We start from the raw sequence: 18,936 nt of genomic DNA on the forward strand, positions 1-18,936 counted from the left end.
CATCACACAAAACACATATCCCCAGATCTTAGAGTTTGCAAAAATACCCTGAATTTTACCAGTTGTGCACACAAAATAAACATACGCGTTATCCACACATTCTTAAGTTATCACGTGGAAAATGTGCTGATGAAAAAAATATCAACTGAATCTTTACACTCTCAGAACACAACAGCAAGAAAACAATAGCAATAGAAAAAAGGCTTTCTAGTTTAACATTTTTGACTTCAGTGTAAAGTACCATCCAGGCTATTGGGATGCTGCTGTTGATGCCCCTATCAGAGCAGCCGCTACCAGCAGAGCCAAAAAATGACTTTGGCTATAATGGCCATTTGCAACACATCATTAGGCCCTGAGATGGCTGAAATTGGCGGAGATGGCGGAAATTTACCAGATATGCCTGTTGGAAAAAGGGACAGTGCAATGTATTCAATATGCACACACAATACTGTGAATTTACCTGACACATGCCTTGAGTGAAATATTGCAGCCAGAGGTGACATGCCACACAAATTCTGAAACTGGAAGAATCACACAGCATTCCACCATATATATTTCACAACAGAAGTATCATATGGTGTACAAAGCACTTATTACAAAGTCACTAACTGTTGCAATTATGATGCCCTGCTATTTCCTTGTATTGATAATGCTTCCGTGTTTTTTCTATCATGTCATGTTGACCTGAAATAAACCTACTAATTGGGGCTGACATGGGCTAGCAACCCATACCAGCAGGACCCAGCACTTGTCAGTGTTTTTTGGGCCCACCCACCATTGCTACAAAAACTTCAAGCAGAAGAATACCCCCCCAGAGTTGGCGAGAGCGGGGGCGCAAGACGACTCATCACAGACAGATCACATGGCAACAGACCAAGGAATGGAATGGACGATGAATCGGTCAACTAGCACCGCACCTGATGGACCATCAGCACTGGCAGGAAAAAAGCTGCAGATCTGCATCTGTGGCTGGTCAAAAGCAACATCAGAGAAGGGTCTTAAGATCCATCAAGGCAGAAAGAAATGCCTTAGCGAGCTTGGCAAGGGGCCTCACATTGACCATTACCTCTTAAGAAGTAGGCCAAATCAGTCGAGTGAAGCCCAGAGGCAGGAGAACCCCCACAGTCCTCAGGGTATCAGCACCCCAGATGAAGCTCAGCTTTGCACAGACCCTCCAACGAACACCAGCCTGGAGCTCACCCAGCCACAGCCAGCAGCAGAGAGGAAGTTGGAAGGAAGAAAATTTCAAATCCTGTGGCCTAAACCCAACCAGAAGACAGAGTGGGAGACCATCAACTCAGACCTTGTCCTCTTGCTAGAAAATCAGAAGGCACCTGTTAAAAGAAAACTGGAGAACATGGGAACCATCATCTACAGCTATGGAGCCGAGAGGTATGGGGTAAAAGGAGAGACACAGAAGTGGCAGAAAGCCCTGGAAATCCAGCCCAAGTCTAGGAGGCAGCGGGAAATAGGCTGGTAAAGGAAAGAAGACAACTGAGAAAGCTGTGGAGGAAGGCCGCAGAGATAGAAAGAGTGGGGCTCGATGCCCTGCAGGCTGAAATAAAGCAGCGTTTGACAAAGCTGCGAAGGGCAGAACACCTCAGACGACAGCATAAGAAGAAAGACCAGGCAAGGACCCACTTCTACAGTAATCCTCACAGCTTTGTCAAAGGCCTTTTTGACAGTGAGAACAGTGGGAGTCTCAAAGTACCCATAAGAGATCTCGAAGAGCACTTGCGGAAGACTCTGATAACCAGAGGCACAAGCCAGTTACCATCCCAAGCGATATGCCACCGATTCACCCACCTGAGCACCACATGGATGTAAGACCCCCCACATGGAGCGAGGTGGAAATGATTGTAAAACAGGCAAGGTCGGTGTCAGCTCCTGGGCCCAACGGTATTCAGTATAGACTCTATAAGAACACACCTGGAGTCCTGAAATACCTCTGGAAGCTAATGAAGGTGGCATGGCAGAAAGGAGGCACCTGCCTCTTGGTGCATGGGACATGTAGTGCAGAACATAGCCATTGGCTGCACTGTGTACTGGAAGATTTCACCTTTGCCTCATTACTACTGTGCAACTGCTTTTTTTGCTGTGGTGAAGGTGATCCTAAAGAGTACATGCACAAGTAGAAATGCATAAAAATGTATATCATTGGGAACATGTTTTAGTTAAGATCAGCACAAATATTGCCCTTTATGCATGACAAAAAAGAGAACACTTTCTGTGCAAATGCACAGGAATACCTTAATATCATATTCTTCACCTCAATGTTTAGATTCAACATAATTCCCTTCTCAGAAACACATCTCTGTCCACACCCCATTGGGGTGTTTTGACACGTTCTGTTACAAAATGTTTTGTGTTTGATGTGCGGTGTTAGGCTCTGATGGAATTTGCAACCACAGCATTTTTTATATCTTTTGATATAACATGTGCTCAGGGATTTTAATCTTAAATATTCTAGAAGATTCCCATGAGCACATTATCAAAACTGCTTTGTGTAGAACATGTAATGATTCCTCTTATTTTTAGAGTTTTGCTGATCAAAGGATCGTTATAGGTGTTGCAACTAAACGTGAAATTATGCTACGTCTGACTTTGGTCAAAAGGTTTTATCCTTTTTTTCATTATTATTAAGATCACGCTTCAGCTAAGCATTGTACATTGAGATACTCTCCTTTTCTTTTTTGAGACATTTAAAACTTTACACCCATTACATTCTGTTGTGCAAGCCAGTGATATAGTCAGGGCAGCAGGCAGTGGAGAGAGCTCTTTGCTGACTCGCAGCTCTGCATGCCCAAACACATTCACACCACAAAAGGTGGGGGTTTCAATAGGATTCACTTGTCTGGAGCAAAACCCAGAGGCATGGTCAGGCCCTCTCCCTTCAAATAGTAACACATCACACTGTTTATCAAGTCTTGAATGTGCTGTAATAAAATTGACTCGGGTTCATTTCAAGGAACCAAGGAATTATTTTTTGTATTTTAAAATTTGTGTAAGTATGCTTTACCATCACGAATCCGCCTTTGTGAGGCTCAACCTTCCTGTCTCTCAGACCTGTGCAAACCAATGAGAATCAAGAATAAGTGAGAGTTCCAGGAAAGCACTGTTGATGTTAACTAGACATGTCACCAAACATTAACAGCTTGGGTTTTAACGCTTGAGGCTGTGGTTCTATGAATGTTCTGACCCAGCCTATCCCATCCCAGTCTGTTTACCCAGCAAAGTGCTGACTGCTGGCTTTTTACACCCTCCACAGGACTGACACACTGTTTTCACCACACGGAGTGGAGGAGGGGACTTTCCCGACTCTGTTTTGTTAACGTTGGTTGGTTTGTTAGGTTTGATTTTTGTTTTTTTGCGGCGATGTGGTTTTTATTTAACACCTGGAGCGGCGCATGGATATTGCTGGGCTGGCGGTTGCTGGAGCTTTCGGGTTTCTGAAACAAACACTCATGCAGTGAATAGTGTGACACATTCATGGCGTCCACAGTGTGCCCGTGTGAATGCCACACTGAGATTCTGCCAACTTGCCACCGCTTGCCTCATTATCACTGCCCTGTAGCTACCCATATCTCCTAATGGTACCAGCTCTATATTCTTTTAAAAATTACCTTTTAATTTATCCAGTTAATCCCCTAAAACCTAGTTTCATAGGTTCTCATATCCATCCAGCAGTATCCCCTTGATATAACAGCCATCCACACAGCCAGGGAGTGCAACTTTCAGCCAGGGTATAATCTACCAATGAGCATCAGAAGCTCGAGTGACACAGTGAACGGCTGCAATTCATTCAATGCTATGATTTTGTGGCTTCATCCCTTCTGTGAGGTCCTATGAGGGTCAATGTTTGTCTCTGCCCTTAAGACAGGAGGCATTAAGAGACCAGCCCAACCCAGAAGACCTGGAGCAGAGACAACTCAGGGATACTGAGCAGAGTTCCCAATACTCAGCCCATTTGGAGCTAGCACACTGTTGCTCACGGCCAAATGCTGTAATTTTCCCATCTCATCTGTATTGCTTAATCTGCTTCCTGGAAAGACGATGGCACTCACCTGTGCATGTATGGCACCGTCCCAGCTCTAAGTGGGTGGAGTACATAGCCACACCCCCTGTCCCCAATAGACCCTCCCTTTACAGGTGCCCACTGTTAGCGCATTAAGCGGTCTATCATGGAGCATAAATGGGGAGGAGTCTGTGAGCGGGGGAGGGATATATCTTTATGTAAGCCCCGGCGCATGCCCCGATACAGCTATATATAGAAGAGTGGTTCAGTGATCACACACAGGACTCCTGATCCTACTCTGATCTCTCTCTAGTTTTAGAGTGACACCTCACTCTGCTGTTACCATAACAGCCATGCTGCTGAGAATCTTCGGAGCGTTGCTCTGCATACTCGTCGCCAATGGCGAAGTCATGCCTCAGAAGGATTTCGACCTGAAAGGGGTGAGACGAGGAGAGGGTGTGTGGAAAAGGGAGGCAGGGAGGGAGAGATCTGGGTTTGGCTGGAGAGGAAGAGAAGAGGCATCTACAGCATTTGGAAATATTGGTGTATGAGAGCTGTGAGACTTGTAATACACTGTAAAGAGCAATTTGTTCAGACACCGTGGATCATTGGAAGGATACTGCCATGAGTGTAAGGTCTACAACCTTAGCTCAAAATGAGATGGGCTTGAGTGTAGATCGGACAAGTGAATACAGGAATAAAGGCTCCACCCAACCTAACCATTAATGAAACAATTATTTATCGAGTGAAACAGCTGGCATGTTATATCGTATTTCCTCCAGGTTGCAGGGAAATGGTATCTGATTGGCTTCGCCACCAACGCCCAGTGGTTCATCAGCAGGAAGGCGGAGATGAAGATGGGGACAGCCCTCCTGGTGCCTACTGCAGAGGGCGACCTTGACATGACCTACTCTAGCCTAAAGTGAGTGTGGGTTCATCAATCATTGTACAATTATGTCATTTTTTAAGTTAGTTTAATTGTATGTCAATTAAACTAACATAAGTTTAAGTACATTCAAGTACATTAATCTTAATTACATGGGCAGCAAGCATGCTTAAGATTCCTGTCAGCAAGAATGGGATCACAGACTTGCTGAGCACTGCTCTCTTCCTAGCTCTGATGGCACCTGCTGGAAGATGACCCACCTGGCCAAGAAAACAGACACGCCTGGGAAATTCGCTTTCCGCAGCCAGCGTAAGTCCAGGACATTTGATATCATCCTTTGCATTAGTCCTGATCAGCCCAATTAAGCAGCATTGTGCATGGGAATATTACCATGTTGCATTGTTGTGGATTGACATGTTCTTTCTCTCAGGCTGGGGAAATGAGAATGACATGCGTGTGGTGGATGTGAAATATGACGAATATGCCCTGGTCCACACCATCAAGACTAAGGGAGGGGTAACCAGCGTGCTGAACAAACTGTACGGTAAGAACTTGTCTTCTCCTACCTGAAGCATACACCTGGTTTCTACACATAGGGAAAAAACTTACTATGAGTCACGTTAAGGCACGCATGTCATCATAGCACTGATCAAACCACTCTGGCCCAAAATGTTCAGCATTTTGAGATTTTGACAACTGTTGTAGTCCTAATCTGACCCCTGAATGAGGCTGTGAGGAAAACCTTACATTTCCAGGTCGTACTCCTGACCTGAGCTCAGAGGTGCTGCAGAAGTTCAAGCAGTTCTCCCTGGACACTGGGATCCTGCCAGAGAACATTGCTGTTCTTCCAAAAAATGGTATGCTCTTCCCCTCACCCTCTGTCCCAATCCAGCCTGATAAATGTAAACTCTGCCCCATTTCTTACCATAGTCAAGGACACTGTCTCTCCCCCTGCCGTGTCCCCACCTCCTCAATGGCTCCAAATGTACTGTCACACTCAATTAGTCGTTTTACCCTCTTTTTGCAGACGAATGCCCAGCTGCGTAAGTGGAGAGCTGCTTCCTCATTCCAAGCCTCCGAGCAGTTTCCGCTCTTCAGCTTTATGCTTTAGGACACCATATATGGCTTTGCACCTTCAGGCCAGCGGAGACTGCAGCGCATTCACACCTGTTGTCACCACTACCTGCAGCTACGCACCTTGCCGAAACACACCATCCGCTCACCTGAAGCACCTCTCAATTATGGTAACACCATGAGAGAGAGATTTTTGAGGTTTTACTAAAGGTTTGCCAACTCTCGTGTATTTGTCATGACACTCATGCTGTGTTGAAGCCTGTTCTTTAGGATTCAATGTGCAAGTGTCGAGGTGAACATGAGTCGGCAACTGTGCCGTTACTGGCTTTTTTTCCCAATGCGCCAACATTAAAATAAAATCTATGAAAGTGAACCCTTTTGTCAGAGTCATCAGTCCCATGAGTCTCAAGCTGTGCTGTGCTACTGACTCTAGTGAAGTCAACTAGAAATTTGAATCCAGGAAAAATAATTTGTTTTTATTATCTTTTCTTTACAAATATGTAAGGTTACACCTATTACAATACACATTTCTGTCTTTTTGTTGTCAAATGTATACATCATCAGATTTTTTTAAGGTCTGTGTACAAAACCATAATTTAAACATTATATAATCCTAGTTACACTGAACTATACAATGAAACATTCAACAATAGTAAAATAAATAAATAAAAAAGAAAACCTCGAGGATTACACGGGAGAAGTGTTTGCAAAAGAAAGAGATAAAGGTCTGAATACATGCCTGTATTCTGATACTGATACTAGTCTGTGAGACTAAAACCTTCCCTGTCCACTGATATCGGTCAAAAGGGATGGGTCAAATAGTTCAGCATGTTTCAGATCTCCATGGTGAATATCTATGGTACCACAGATACGCAAACTGTCGCATAGTGGCTTGCCCATGGTTATGGACAGTACTGCGGCCTATATCTCATTACACCTTAACTGTACGTTTTGCAAATAAATGCTCATAGTCTAACTGAGCGGAGAGAGCAGATCTCAGGCAGTCTGGTGGGTGTCTCCACGCAGAGTCTGAAGAAATGCACGTTGGGAATGCAGGGGATGACACAGGCTGAAGTGCTGGAGTGTACTGAGAGCACGTGTATCGAGATAACATACACACGCAACATTGACATGCTTTACAACAGGTTCAAAACTAATCCCAGAAAGGCTCACACTCTACACTCACCTGACAAAGAACCCACACTGACAGCCCGCTGAGAGTCTACAACATGTCTGAAATTGAAATAATACAACTACAGGCAGTCCCTGTTTCACAACAACCCGCTTCACAACAATCTGCATTTACAACATTTATAAAAAAAAAAAAAAATGCCACCACTGTTTTACAACACAAGATCCTGATTTACAACGAGAGACGCCTAGTGAGAACATAAGGGAGAAAAAGAGCTGCGGCCTTAGTCTTAAAAAGTCTGAAAAGTTTTTTTATCCCTTTTTCCCTCTACAGGGTGATGGTAGAAGATTCTTTGCAATAATGTTCTCTTTTTTAGTTTGTTTGTGCAGAGGAGCCAAACACAGCTTACTTGATACTTTGAATGAGCAACAGGGTGCATACAATCTGCCGCCAAATAAACAACTGTCCGAACAGCACGTGTGCCCTGCTGTTCCTCATGCCAAGCGATTTCCCAGCTGTCATGCAGTGCATGTCCCAATACTGAGTATTTATGCTGTACTTTGTGTGCAAGCATGTTTAAATGTACAAATATTCATACAATATTTATATAATATAAATATTTGACTTAATCTCACATCATTCTTGTGGGAAAATCTGAGTTCTAGATTTCCCCATAGACAACACTGCATCTATGGGAAAATAAGGCTTAATTCCTGATGATTTGCTTTACGATTTTACGCTTCACGGTTTTACAGAAATGCATTGTGTCGTAAAAGCAGGGACCGCCTGTACTCCCCCCCCTAATCTTTCTTTTAATAACACCAAAAGTAGAGTCTTCTATTAACTAAAATTAGCACCATGTTGCATTGAGAGGTGTGGGAGGTGCAGGAACAGCATCCACACTCACTGAGGGCCCAGTGCCTCCTACTCCAGAATGACTACCCCCTTTTCCCTCACACACAAACACCACAGACTTGCATTACACACAGAGAGACAGCAAAACCCTCAGCCTGACAGACCCACGTGCCACGAACAAATAACTAAACAAAAACCAGAAATGCATTAGTCCATTTCACTTTCACTGGTAAGTGCTTAAGGTAAATCTGCACACTACTGACAAAAAAAAAATAAAATGAAGCCCTGCACATGACACACTGCTGTTCCTGGAGCTCCATACAGTACACACTGCTGTGCCTTCCTGGTTAGAAGCACGTATCCATGGTGGCTTTCACACTTAGTTTATTTAAAGAGGACATCAGAGCCAACAGTTCATACAAGGATTTTATGTAGCTTGCTTTGACAGACATAAAAAGCAATATAATCATTTGTACAGTGTGGCCGCAGGTCAACTGCAAACAGACTGCAGTGTACTGCCCCCTGGAAGTTCATGGCATGAAAAGAAGTGCTTTATTTCCAGGAAAGGAACCAAGTGGGGCTGAGGGCACCTACAAGGACCTTGATAGTTGCCTCCTCCAACTATAAACAAGCATCACTCAGTGCTGACTTAACTGTGCATATTGCACACATGGAAAACTGATGGAATGGAACACACCTTTGCAGATATGGGCTGACAAAAACCTTCAGGTCCCATGGGAGGGAACTGCAAGGAAAAGCTTGAAATTTACACAATGTTCAGTGAAAGACGGTTTAAAAAAGGATTTCTTTTGAACTGCAAAGCAGTACATAATACGTTTCTAATAAATGTCTAATTAGAATCTCTTGGCAGAGGTGACTGTAATGGTTCTGTATTCCATCTTCACATGTGGCCGTGCCTCTAACGTGTGATGCGTCTGCACAAAGAACTTCCACACTAGAATGTCTGGTTTTCCTACACACCAGTCTAATTCAATTTTGTGGTATGAAAGCAAAACAAAAAAAGTCCAGCTCAACTAAAAATGAGACTTGCTTTTAAAGCGAACTAACTGTGAAAGCCACCTGTGTCGTAAAGTACATCATATTTATTTGATTTCCAGCTCTCATGGGGAGTTGTACTTTAAAAAAAGTTTTCATGATTATATTTCTCTCTGATGCATAATTTCTAGCAACCAAAAACAAGAACAAAGGAACCATTCCTCTAGAGACTAATCTTTTGATTTGTTTCTAAATCTTGATAATATATATTGCTCATTATATGATACACCAAATCGATGAATGCAAATTAAAAATGACTTAACATACTCTGTGCATTAAAATATCATTCTTAAACTCAGACTGGAAACCAGTGGCATGTGGCATGTCCTGCCATACACACTCCCACCTGCAGGGGGTCCCATAGCTAAAGTGCAAGACTATCCAGGGCAATTCCCCTGATTCCATTAGCCTTATCATTTATACAATTTTATTTTTTTTTTGTTGCAAAAAAGTATACTGTAAATGAACACAAAACAATCAGGAAGACAGAATTTATGACGATTCAGCACTGAGAGCACACCCAGGGGTCCTGACCTGGTGTTCGGCAGGCATGATCCCTCTGGAGCCACCTGGGGTCCAAATGCCAAATGCACGCGCACAAATATACGCCCAGTCACACGCGTGCACGCACACACACACACGCATACACACACGCGCACACATACAGGGCTGGCTGTTACAGTTCCACAGGAGAGGCCTCTTCTTGAGGCTGCATTTATGCCAGTGCATCAATGCCATTAGCACTAGGGGCGATGGATATACGGTAGGTGTGCATTAATGCCATTAACGCTAGAGCGGCGGGCGCGGGTCAGCGTGTGGGCTCCAGTCTGCTCACTCCGTCTGCACCATGTCTTTGTGGTGGCGCATGATATGCTGGTTCTTCTCGGAGGGCCGGCGGAAGCCCTTCGTGCAAAACTGGCAGCGGTGCGGATAGTCCTTGGTGTGAATCGAAATGACGTGCCGCTTGAAGCCCGACGCGTCGCCCGTGCTGTAGTCACAGTACTGGCACTGGTACACCCGCCTCTCCCGGTGCACCTTGGCCCCGCCCTTGATCACACCCTTCTTCCCCCCAACCCCCGGCGCCCCAACCACGGTCCTCTTGCCGCCCTTGTCCGCGAACGCCTGCTGCTCCTTGGTGTGGACCGACAGGATGTGGCGGCTGAGCACGAAGGGGTCGGCGATCTTGAAGCTGCAGTGGCGGCACTGGTGGAGCTTCTTGGCGTGGTGGGAGGCGGAGTGCGAGGCCCGGTGCGAGGCGGCGTGCTTCTTCAGCTCGGACGGCCGGTGGAAGCCCTTGCCACAGGTGGCGCACTTGTGCGGGTAGTCCTTGGTGTGCACGGAAATGATGTGTCGCTTCAGGTCACTGGAGTTGGAGCTCTTGTGCTCGCAGTGGACGCACTGGTGGGTCTTGGCCTCGTCGTGCGTCAGCATGTGCTGCTGCAGCTCCTCTGCCTCGGGGAAGGTCTGGAAGCAGCGCTCACATTTGTAGGGCATCTCCTTGCTGTGCTTGGTCTTCACGTGCGTCTTGAGGTTGGAGGAGTCCGCCGACTTGTAGTCGCAGTAGAGGCAGCAGTAGGGCTTCTCGCCCGTGTGCGTGCGCATGTGCTTCTTCAGCTCCGAGGGGTGCCGGAAGCCCTTGCCGCACTCCACGCAAATATGCGGGAAGTTCTTGCTGTGGACGGCCAGCAGGTGGCGGTTGAGCAGCCCCTGCTCGGCCGTCTCGTAGTCACAGAACTTGCACTTGTGCATCTTGGTGGCGGCCTGGCCCTTGGGGGTGCACTGCTGCAGCTGGTGGGAGTAGAGCGCCGACTGCTGGTGGAACTCCTTGCCGCACTCCTCGCACTCGAAGGGGGCCTTGCTGCTCTGCGTGTGCACCTCCATGTGGTTGTGCAGGCTGGCCTTCTTGTTGGTGGTGAAGTCGCAGTCGGTGCACTGGTACTTCTTCCTGTTCAGCACCTCCTGGTGGTGGTTCCTGGTATGGCGCTTCAGGAAGCCGCGCGACTTGAACTTCTTGCCGCAGAGAACGCAAGGGTACACGGTCAGGGGCTGGCCATATGGCCCGATGATGATTGCTAAAAAATAAAATTAGAAGAGGCATGGAGTATTGGGGGGGTGGCAGGAAGAGGACCAAAAGGAGTGAGGAGACAAAGGTAGGGAGGGGAGGCAGGGGAGAAGGGAAACAGAAGGAGCACAAGAGTAAAAGAGTTAAGATGGATCCAGCTTCAGACTATCGACACATGTTCATGTTTTACCTGTCTTTTTTGTCTGCAGGGCTTGGATGGGTAACTTTCTGGACCTGCAGAAGTCAGATCAGTACCTTTCTGGAGATGGTGGGTTAAGTTCAGTACCTGTCTGGATTTGGCAGGGCTCGCTCCGCCTCTTGCTGCGCTGCTTGATGGTCTTGTTGACGCCGCCAGCATCCGAGCCAGATTCATCGATGTGCAGCAGAGCGCTCGCTGCTCCGTTCCTGTTCTCACAGCCCTCGCTCTCCTCCGCTCCTGCTGAACAGACAACAGCGATGAGCGCCGAGACCACGCGTGCGCTCAGTGAGAGTGTGTGAGTGTGTGTGTGTGTGTGTGTGTGAGCGGGCGCATGCATGGTACTGACCATAGGCGGCAGCCCAGGCCACAGGCATAAAGTCCTTGCTAAGAGCAGTGTTGTCATATGAACGGTCTTGATTTACTGCCTCCTCCCCTCCTACCACAACCTCCATGTACACCTCATCAGCAATCTTCGAAACACCTGTAGAAACTCATCAGTCACAACAGGAAAGGCCTGCATGCACACACACGGACACACACAAGATGCTGCAGCACACCAACAATTGACCATCACATACCATGGATTTTCTCTGGGTTTGAATAAGGTTTTCTCGATGCCATGTGGTGTAAGGGTATTGGCAAAGGCCCTACACTTCTGGAATTTTGAAGCTAATTTTGTGCAAATGTGTGCATTTTGACATATCTGTTGTATTGCACTGATAAACTTGTGTTGCTAAAAAATATCAGCAGATACTTTCTAACCCATATGCTCTCCAACAGTATGATATCTAGAGAGGAAATTATAAAATAACATAAATAGCCAAATTGACCAGAATGTCTATCTTAATGCATCTAATAACCTAATGCTATTTAAATATCTTTATTCATTTCACATCCGTCAGTTATTTGAACTAAGCGTAGATCTATTTTGACAAAGACAAAACAGCTCCTTCTGATGAAATGTTCATCTTTTTTAACATAATTAAAAAATAAACACTAGTGCTATTAGTATTCATGTTACTCAAAGTCAAATATTACTGCGCCTGCTCTTAGAGTATTTGTGGAGGTAAAGGATCTGGCAAATGTGGGTCAGTGAACTAGAGATTTTTCTGACTGTTCAACCAAGAGATCACAACTAAATTCCTGAACTAACTGAACTAACTGAATAACTGAACTACCTCTAAAAAAACAGGAAGCACTTTGCCTGCAGAAGTGAGTTCAGTCTCTAAATGGAGAACAAATGAACAGTCACTCTGCATGGTGTTTTGTGCATCTCTCTTTCTTTCTCTGACTGTGATTACGAACTCACCAAGATCCTCCTGCTGATGACGCGCTTCACTCATAGACATGTACACCCTCTTTTCTCTGTGGGATCGCCCTGAGGGGTCTGGCAGGCCCACACCCTGTTCACACTCCATCACGCTCTCACTGATGTCCACGGTGCCACCTACAGGATTCAGAGAGCATCACTCTCAAATGCATGACTCTTAGGAGCATTCCAAGTGTCTTGCCAATCCGTCTGACCGAACATTCTCCAAACTACAATTACTAAGCAGACAGTAACAAGATAATGATAATAATGTAAGATAGTGAAAGAGGGGGGTCTGCCCTTCGATGGGCCTAAACAGTTTCTTACCCAAGTCGTCCTCCTCAGAATCAGCCTTGAAGATGTACACCTTGATGACCTCCTGACCGTCCTCCTCCTTCCCCTGGTCATCCACACCACCTTCAGCAGTGACCTCTGCATCATTGCTCTGCACCATCTGATCCGGCTCATCGACTGCACAGGTGAAGAGAAGCAGGGGCAGAGAGGGGAAAACAAGAGTTCTGAGAGTTTAGACAGGTATTGCTGAATCATAAGTTGTGTAAGTTCTCCTGACTGCACACACTGTGACGGAGAGGATATCATTAGCTGAAAATAATCACCTTTGAATTACCTTCAAAAGGTCTAAGGAAATACAATCTTCCAGATTGGCTCTTAATTGCAAATAAGATGGGCCTGCAGTTGGCCCACTTAACATATCAACTGTACAAAAAAAAATGTTTGTATGCAAGGTGAGACTTGTGAGACTCTATGTGCATATCTTCTGACATTCTTTAGTACATTTAAAATTCCCCTCAGTACTGTTCAATGTTACACATGGTGGATGCCTGACAGTGTGACATCTTTGAAAACTGGTCTGTCTATTTAGCACCCGTCATCACTGCTTCTGGCTAACTTTTCCCCTGTCCCACCTGACATTGGCAGATAGCAAAATAAGATTTAAATAACTGATAAATAAACCAACAAGAAAAAATAATCAACCAATTTCCTTAAACCTTCTCTTTTCTGTTTTTTTTTTTTTTGACTCCTTCTGGAAAACTCCCTCTGGCTGTGTTACTATGAAATTGTAAAAATGTGATACATTGAATACATTTTCTTTGACTGACTGATTTTGTCTTTTTCCTACTTATGTCAAGGTAATGTTGTTCTGTTGTTATTACTGTGCTAGTTATTGAAGACATGGCCCTCAACCCCTGGTTTCCAAGTAAGGGGTGGTGGAGACAGTGATGTCAAGGCGAAACAATAGAGGGCATCGTATGGAGAAGCTTGAAACGAGGTCAGCAGGAACTCACGAGAGATCATCAGGTAGTCCCCACAGGTATCCTGGTCCTGCTCATGGTCAATCTCTCCCTGGGCTGGGCAGTCCGCCACCAGCACCTCTTCAGGGACGACGTCCACCTGCAGCCCCTCTTCTGCCCCCTCCAGTGACATCACACAGGTCTCTATGGCAACCTCCTCCTCATCAGCACACTGCACATACTCGGTCACCACGTCCTCGATGGCGTCCTGGATCACCAGCTCCTCTGGGGTGAAGCCATGCACCGCCACCTCCTCCCCGTCCACCTCCGACACGAAGACCGTCTCCTGGAGCTCCACCAGAATCTCCTCCCCCCGGGCATCCCCCTCATCTGTGACAAACAAAAGAAGGCATCTTAGACACATACACATGGACAGACACACAGAGGCACACACAGAAACGAGGGTGCTACACAACCTACAGCTAGTTATTCAAAGTCGACCACAAACAACCTCTGTTTTTGCCCCAACATTTAGAAAATCTATTTAATTTCCTAAATGCAGGGCTAAAATGCATATCTTTACAATGTTCTACCATCTTCAGTTAGTGGATGGTATGCATACGTCCAAAAACATACTGACATCAGCACTGAATTTCATCTATATATAACATGACATTTAAGGCAATAAAGTGCATTTACATTTTTGTTTATTGTACTAACCTCATAAGAGTTACAGGGAAGCTTTTATTGTGGATGGCCTGACTGCAGAAACATACCACTGTGTAGAAACTGGCTGCCAGGCTGTCTCATGTTATCTCTCTCTCTTCCTTGGTCCTGTCTGACTTGTCTGACAGTTGTGAAGGGAAATTACTCCTTTTAACATCCAGTCATGAAAAGCAAGATTGTCAATACTGTTCTCTTCAGACCTCAGTCAAACAATGAGCAGGAAAAACTCTATGCTTTAGCCAACCTCTGGTCTTTGTCCTATACTTTCAGCTGGCTGACCATTAACATATATATTTAACAGGACCGGCAATCATTGGTTTAACCATATTTTCCTACTGCCACTACGACAATATGGCATTTTGGGCCCAAAGAGCAGTGTTGTCCACAGGCCTACACTGTAAAACTGCAGGATTTTATGACAAAAGTACATTCTGGGTGGCCTGTTACAATCACTGGATGAAAATTTTAGCTCACCATGTAGCTAGCTAGCTAGCTAGCTAGCCAGCTCTGCTTTGCATTACAATAGACAGCTATGCGTTGTATGTTTGACCTATCAAAGACTAGAGCACTGGCTCATTATTTGTCATAATAAAACCGTTTTTTTTTTTTATTGTTATGATGTTATCCCCACTAATATCAAAACTAAGGAATATGTTCTTGCACACACTCTTCTGACAGGGTGTACAGAGCATTATTATTTGACTTGTGCTTTCATTGTAAACTTTCAAGTTTTCCAAGACAGCTTATGTAGGAGACTTCTGGCCCAAGGCACCATACTGGAGTGGGCAAAGGGGGTGAGGCAGATTGCAGGTCCTTCTACATCATTGTGTTAAGTGGACTAATGGCAGGTTGTGACTTAGGGCAGGTTCTTCTGGTTACATCACTCAGAAGAAATTTAAAAACAAAGAGCAGTCTAATATGAGAGCTGGCATGTTTTTTTCCCCAATAAAAATGTTTTCAAGCTTATTATGACAATGCAACAGATGAGATGAGATGAGAAACACTGGCCATGCAGCAACACCTTTATTATGGAACAGCTATGTAAAACGGAGGTTGTTGTAATAACATATACAGTAGCTATCCCTTTATAGACATTTTATTTGAAATATTTTAAAACCTCATTTGTGCAACTACACAGGTGTGAGAAAAAAATTAAAGCTATTTAAAAATGTAAAAAAATTCATAAGATTTATATTGCAAAATGCATACAATAAAAACATCAGCAGACACTGCACTATTCTGCAAGGGGGGGCTGCCATTTAGGCTTATTATATGTGAAACAATGCGTCTTTTGAGCTGTTAACTCCTCCAGTGATGGACGTCATACATGTTTACCTGTTCCCACATGTATATGGACGTTTCCATTGTTGGACTTTACCTGATTCGTGGAATATGATCTTGGGCTCTTGAGAATGGAGTTGCAGCCCTGTTACATCGTCGTCCATCCTCTTGACACCGCATCTGTGTGTGCAGTCCTGTCAGTATTAGACAGCCAATCCCATCAGAGAATGCCTCAAAGCCACTAAAATACTGGGCATTACACAGTTCCTTTTGAAAATAATTTCTGGTATTCGTAACCTTCCCTTCTACATTCGACTCTTTCAGAGTTCGATTAAGGAACCCCATGCAGAACTGGATAATAATAATAATAATAATAATAATAATCGACTGGTAAAATAACAACCATTCTGATTCCATGCTAGTTAGTGTTTTAATGTTGTGGAAAAATAAAATAACACTTAAGCTGTTGGAATTAACTTGGCATAGCTACAGCTGACTACCATTTAAAACAATGGACCGACTCGTTTAAAGGCTATTCCTTTCCATGTACTTGCTAGCACATCCATTAGTGTTGTTTACCACAGTACCGTAGCTAACTAGCTAGCAAGAGCGGCATTTGGCTTGGTAACTATACAATAGTTAGATACACGCTTTCATTATTCCTGTCTCCGCCCAAAGCACCTTGCAACAGTACACAGAGCTTATATTTTGTTTATATTTGTTGCACCATTAAGCTATTATTGCAACTGAAATTCGAAGTGAATGCAGCGTTAGTGTCTTCCTTCTCAAATAGCTAGCTAGCCACTCTTCTTCAAGAACACACAAGCGCCATCTTGCTGAACATAGCCATATTGGACATTATCTGGACGTACTGCTCATACACAGCAATACACTTTGCAAACATTTACACCCTTTCATAAAATCGGGATTGCTTATATAGCGAATAGTTACGTTAGCTAGTGTAATCTAGATAGCTGTTTGGCTAGCTAGCTATCGAAAATTTCGAAAGCACTGCAACCATCTCAAGTGAAGTCTCTCACGGTTTCACCCGCGGCCTAAGTAGTAATTGCGGCCTCCTCGCGGCCTGGGCCCGTATCTGCGCCGAGGCCTAGCTACTCGTCAAACTCGAATTCCCGTCTTTCTGATAAATATGGCAAAATACAGAGTCGTTATCGTGCGTGTGGACGCCCGCGGTGATAGTGAGCCGGACCGAATGTGCCAGCTTACCAGAAATCGGTAGCTAAATTACGGGACGGCCCTCTGTCTTTCTGACGCTTTCCCAGGCCGTCCAGGTTCCCCCAGACTCGGGCAAAACTCAATCGGGAGTTCGCGCTGGTGGGGCGGGCCGCTGAAGCTCAGGGAGGGAGGGGCCGAATCTGTCGGAGCTTCACTGATACACACTGACGAGCTACAGCCCCCAGCTCCGGCAGCGACTAACCCGCCGTCAGCACGCCACGTCACAGCCTAAGGGCCGCAGGAAAATGCGGAAGGGTCTTGAAAGAGTAGTTTTCAGTACTGGCTACCTTAAACAGGCCAAGAAAGATTTTTCGGTTTTCGGTCATTCGGGGAAAAAGCTGATACGAATAACTTTTTTGCCTGACCCATAAAGCGACTTTTAGTAGCGTCCCGTAAGTTAACGTTTGTTTAGCAAACGTAGCAACCTAAACGTTAGCTGGCTATAGCTAGATTTCGAGTGGATTCTTATTTCAGAATAGGTTGGGATGGAAGGCCAGGTAATAATGAAACAGTAGCTTAAGTTAGCTGGTTAGCTGACTCCCTAATTTGAACCGTGTATGCTACTTTAGCATACTAGCCAATTCAGCTGATTTGACGAGGACTTTGGGCTATCATCATACTGGAGCAGCTAAATTAGCGATCTACCTGTATGCCAACTTTTAATCGCCGATATATCCGGCTATGGACCGATACATTTTCTCAAGGATACAGCTAGCTAGCTATTGCTGGCTAGCTAACTAACGTCACCGAAACCAGCGAACGTTAACGTTAATACGCGTTTAAAAACATGCAGAACTTTCTTGCATAATGTAGTCATGTAGCCATCCCTTTTGTTTCCATATATTTTACATTAAGCAAATGAATCCAAATCCGATGAAACGGCCATATGCGGCAGATTTGTGCCCGTTTGCCGCTGACAAGAACAGTATCCCTCCTTTCATAACGTAGCTCTCGCTTATAAAATTGTGATTTAGTATAAGACATTTCGAATGCACTTAGGGTAGGGCTGCTGCTTTGATGAAGCTGATTGAATCTGGATGCTCTGTGGAAGGTCGCCTGGGACATGGCTAGTCACACTTTCTTGCAGAAAACATCCAGTCACCTGGACAATACATGTACAAACTGATCTTTATTTTCCAAAATCTGGTTTTGAGGACCTACTGTTTCTTGTTTATTGCGCCAGCTACGTTTAATTCACCAAGTTTGATTGACTGTTTACTAAATACTGAGAGGTCTTTGCCTGGTGTCTCTGGTCGCCGGACACAGTTTTAATCTGTCACATTGTATTGTGATTGCAGGCGTGACATTGTCTTTTCTAAAAAGTCAAAATGTTTCAGCAACTCCATGACCACTTCTCCTGTATCTTGTGGTGTTCTTGAATCCTTGGTTCAGCCACAAACAGTTGGAGTGTCTTATGTATCTGTGGGTCAAAGGTGCAAAAACATGACAGTAGCCACAATTACAGCTCATATCCATATTTAGCCATCTGTAAATCATTTTACCATATATGTCTTACATATACATCCGTGATACACAAGATGAGTTTTATAAGTTTGGTTAATTTATTGTGAGTAAATGAAGTGAATTATCTCACTTTAATTTGTGGCAATTTCAGGGGAAATAATGTAGACATTTTTTTTTGTTGCATTTTAATGCAGCCAGTCACCTGTTTAACATTTATCACAGTGTGCCATACATGTTATGATACATGAATGTAATATGTGGGAACCTGTTTATTCAGGAAAATCCTTAGGTGTGCAATTAGGTTGTTCTTTTGTAGGCTAATCTTCTACTGAGGTGAGACCAAAGTCCGTACAATCCACAAGCCACAAAATCCAGCATGTGTGAATCT

General features: G+C 44.7%; 2 protein-coding genes across 4 annotated transcripts; one reads left to right on the forward strand and one right to left on the reverse strand.

The window, feature by feature from the left end:
* Window positions 1-4,300: 4,300 nt before the first annotated feature.
* LOC118774608 (lipocalin-like) lies at window positions 4,301-6,316 on the forward strand. The gene is made up of 6 exons (XM_036523977.1): window positions 4,301-4,455; window positions 4,798-4,937; window positions 5,131-5,210; window positions 5,332-5,445; window positions 5,657-5,758; window positions 5,929-6,316. The coding sequence occupies exons 1-6, from the start codon at window positions 4,369-4,371 to the stop codon at window positions 5,946-5,948; spliced, it is 543 nt and encodes a 180-aa protein (XP_036379870.1). The 5' UTR covers window positions 4,301-4,368; the 3' UTR covers window positions 5,949-6,316.
* Window positions 6,317-9,331: 3,015 nt separating this feature from the next.
* On the reverse strand, window positions 9,332-17,233 carry LOC118775220 (zinc finger X-chromosomal protein-like). 3 transcript variants are annotated; one of them, XM_036525016.1, is made up of 8 exons: window positions 17,076-17,233; window positions 15,946-16,028; window positions 13,896-14,231; window positions 12,916-13,059; window positions 12,589-12,726; window positions 11,626-11,760; window positions 11,367-11,519; window positions 9,332-11,090 (listed from the first exon to the last, which is right to left on the reverse strand). In XM_036525016.1, exons 2-8 carry the CDS (start codon window positions 16,010-16,012, stop codon window positions 9,850-9,852), a joined length of 2,214 nt encoding a protein of 737 aa, XP_036380909.1. In that variant the 5' UTR covers window positions 16,013-16,028; window positions 17,076-17,233; the 3' UTR covers window positions 9,332-9,849. The 3 variants fall into 3 exon arrangements, with proteins under 3 accessions (XP_036380909.1, XP_036380910.1, XP_036380908.1); XM_036525017.1 differs by having other exon boundaries at window positions 11,367-11,516; window positions 15,946-16,042; XM_036525015.1 differs by having other exon boundaries at window positions 15,946-16,042.
* Between the last annotated feature and the right edge of the window lie 1,703 nt (window positions 17,234-18,936).

The sequence above is a fragment of the Megalops cyprinoides genome, chromosome 3 (genome assembly GCF_013368585.1).
Source record: "Megalops cyprinoides isolate fMegCyp1 chromosome 3, fMegCyp1.pri, whole genome shotgun sequence".
Taxonomy (NCBI): Eukaryota; Metazoa; Chordata; class Actinopteri; order Elopiformes; family Megalopidae; genus Megalops; species Megalops cyprinoides.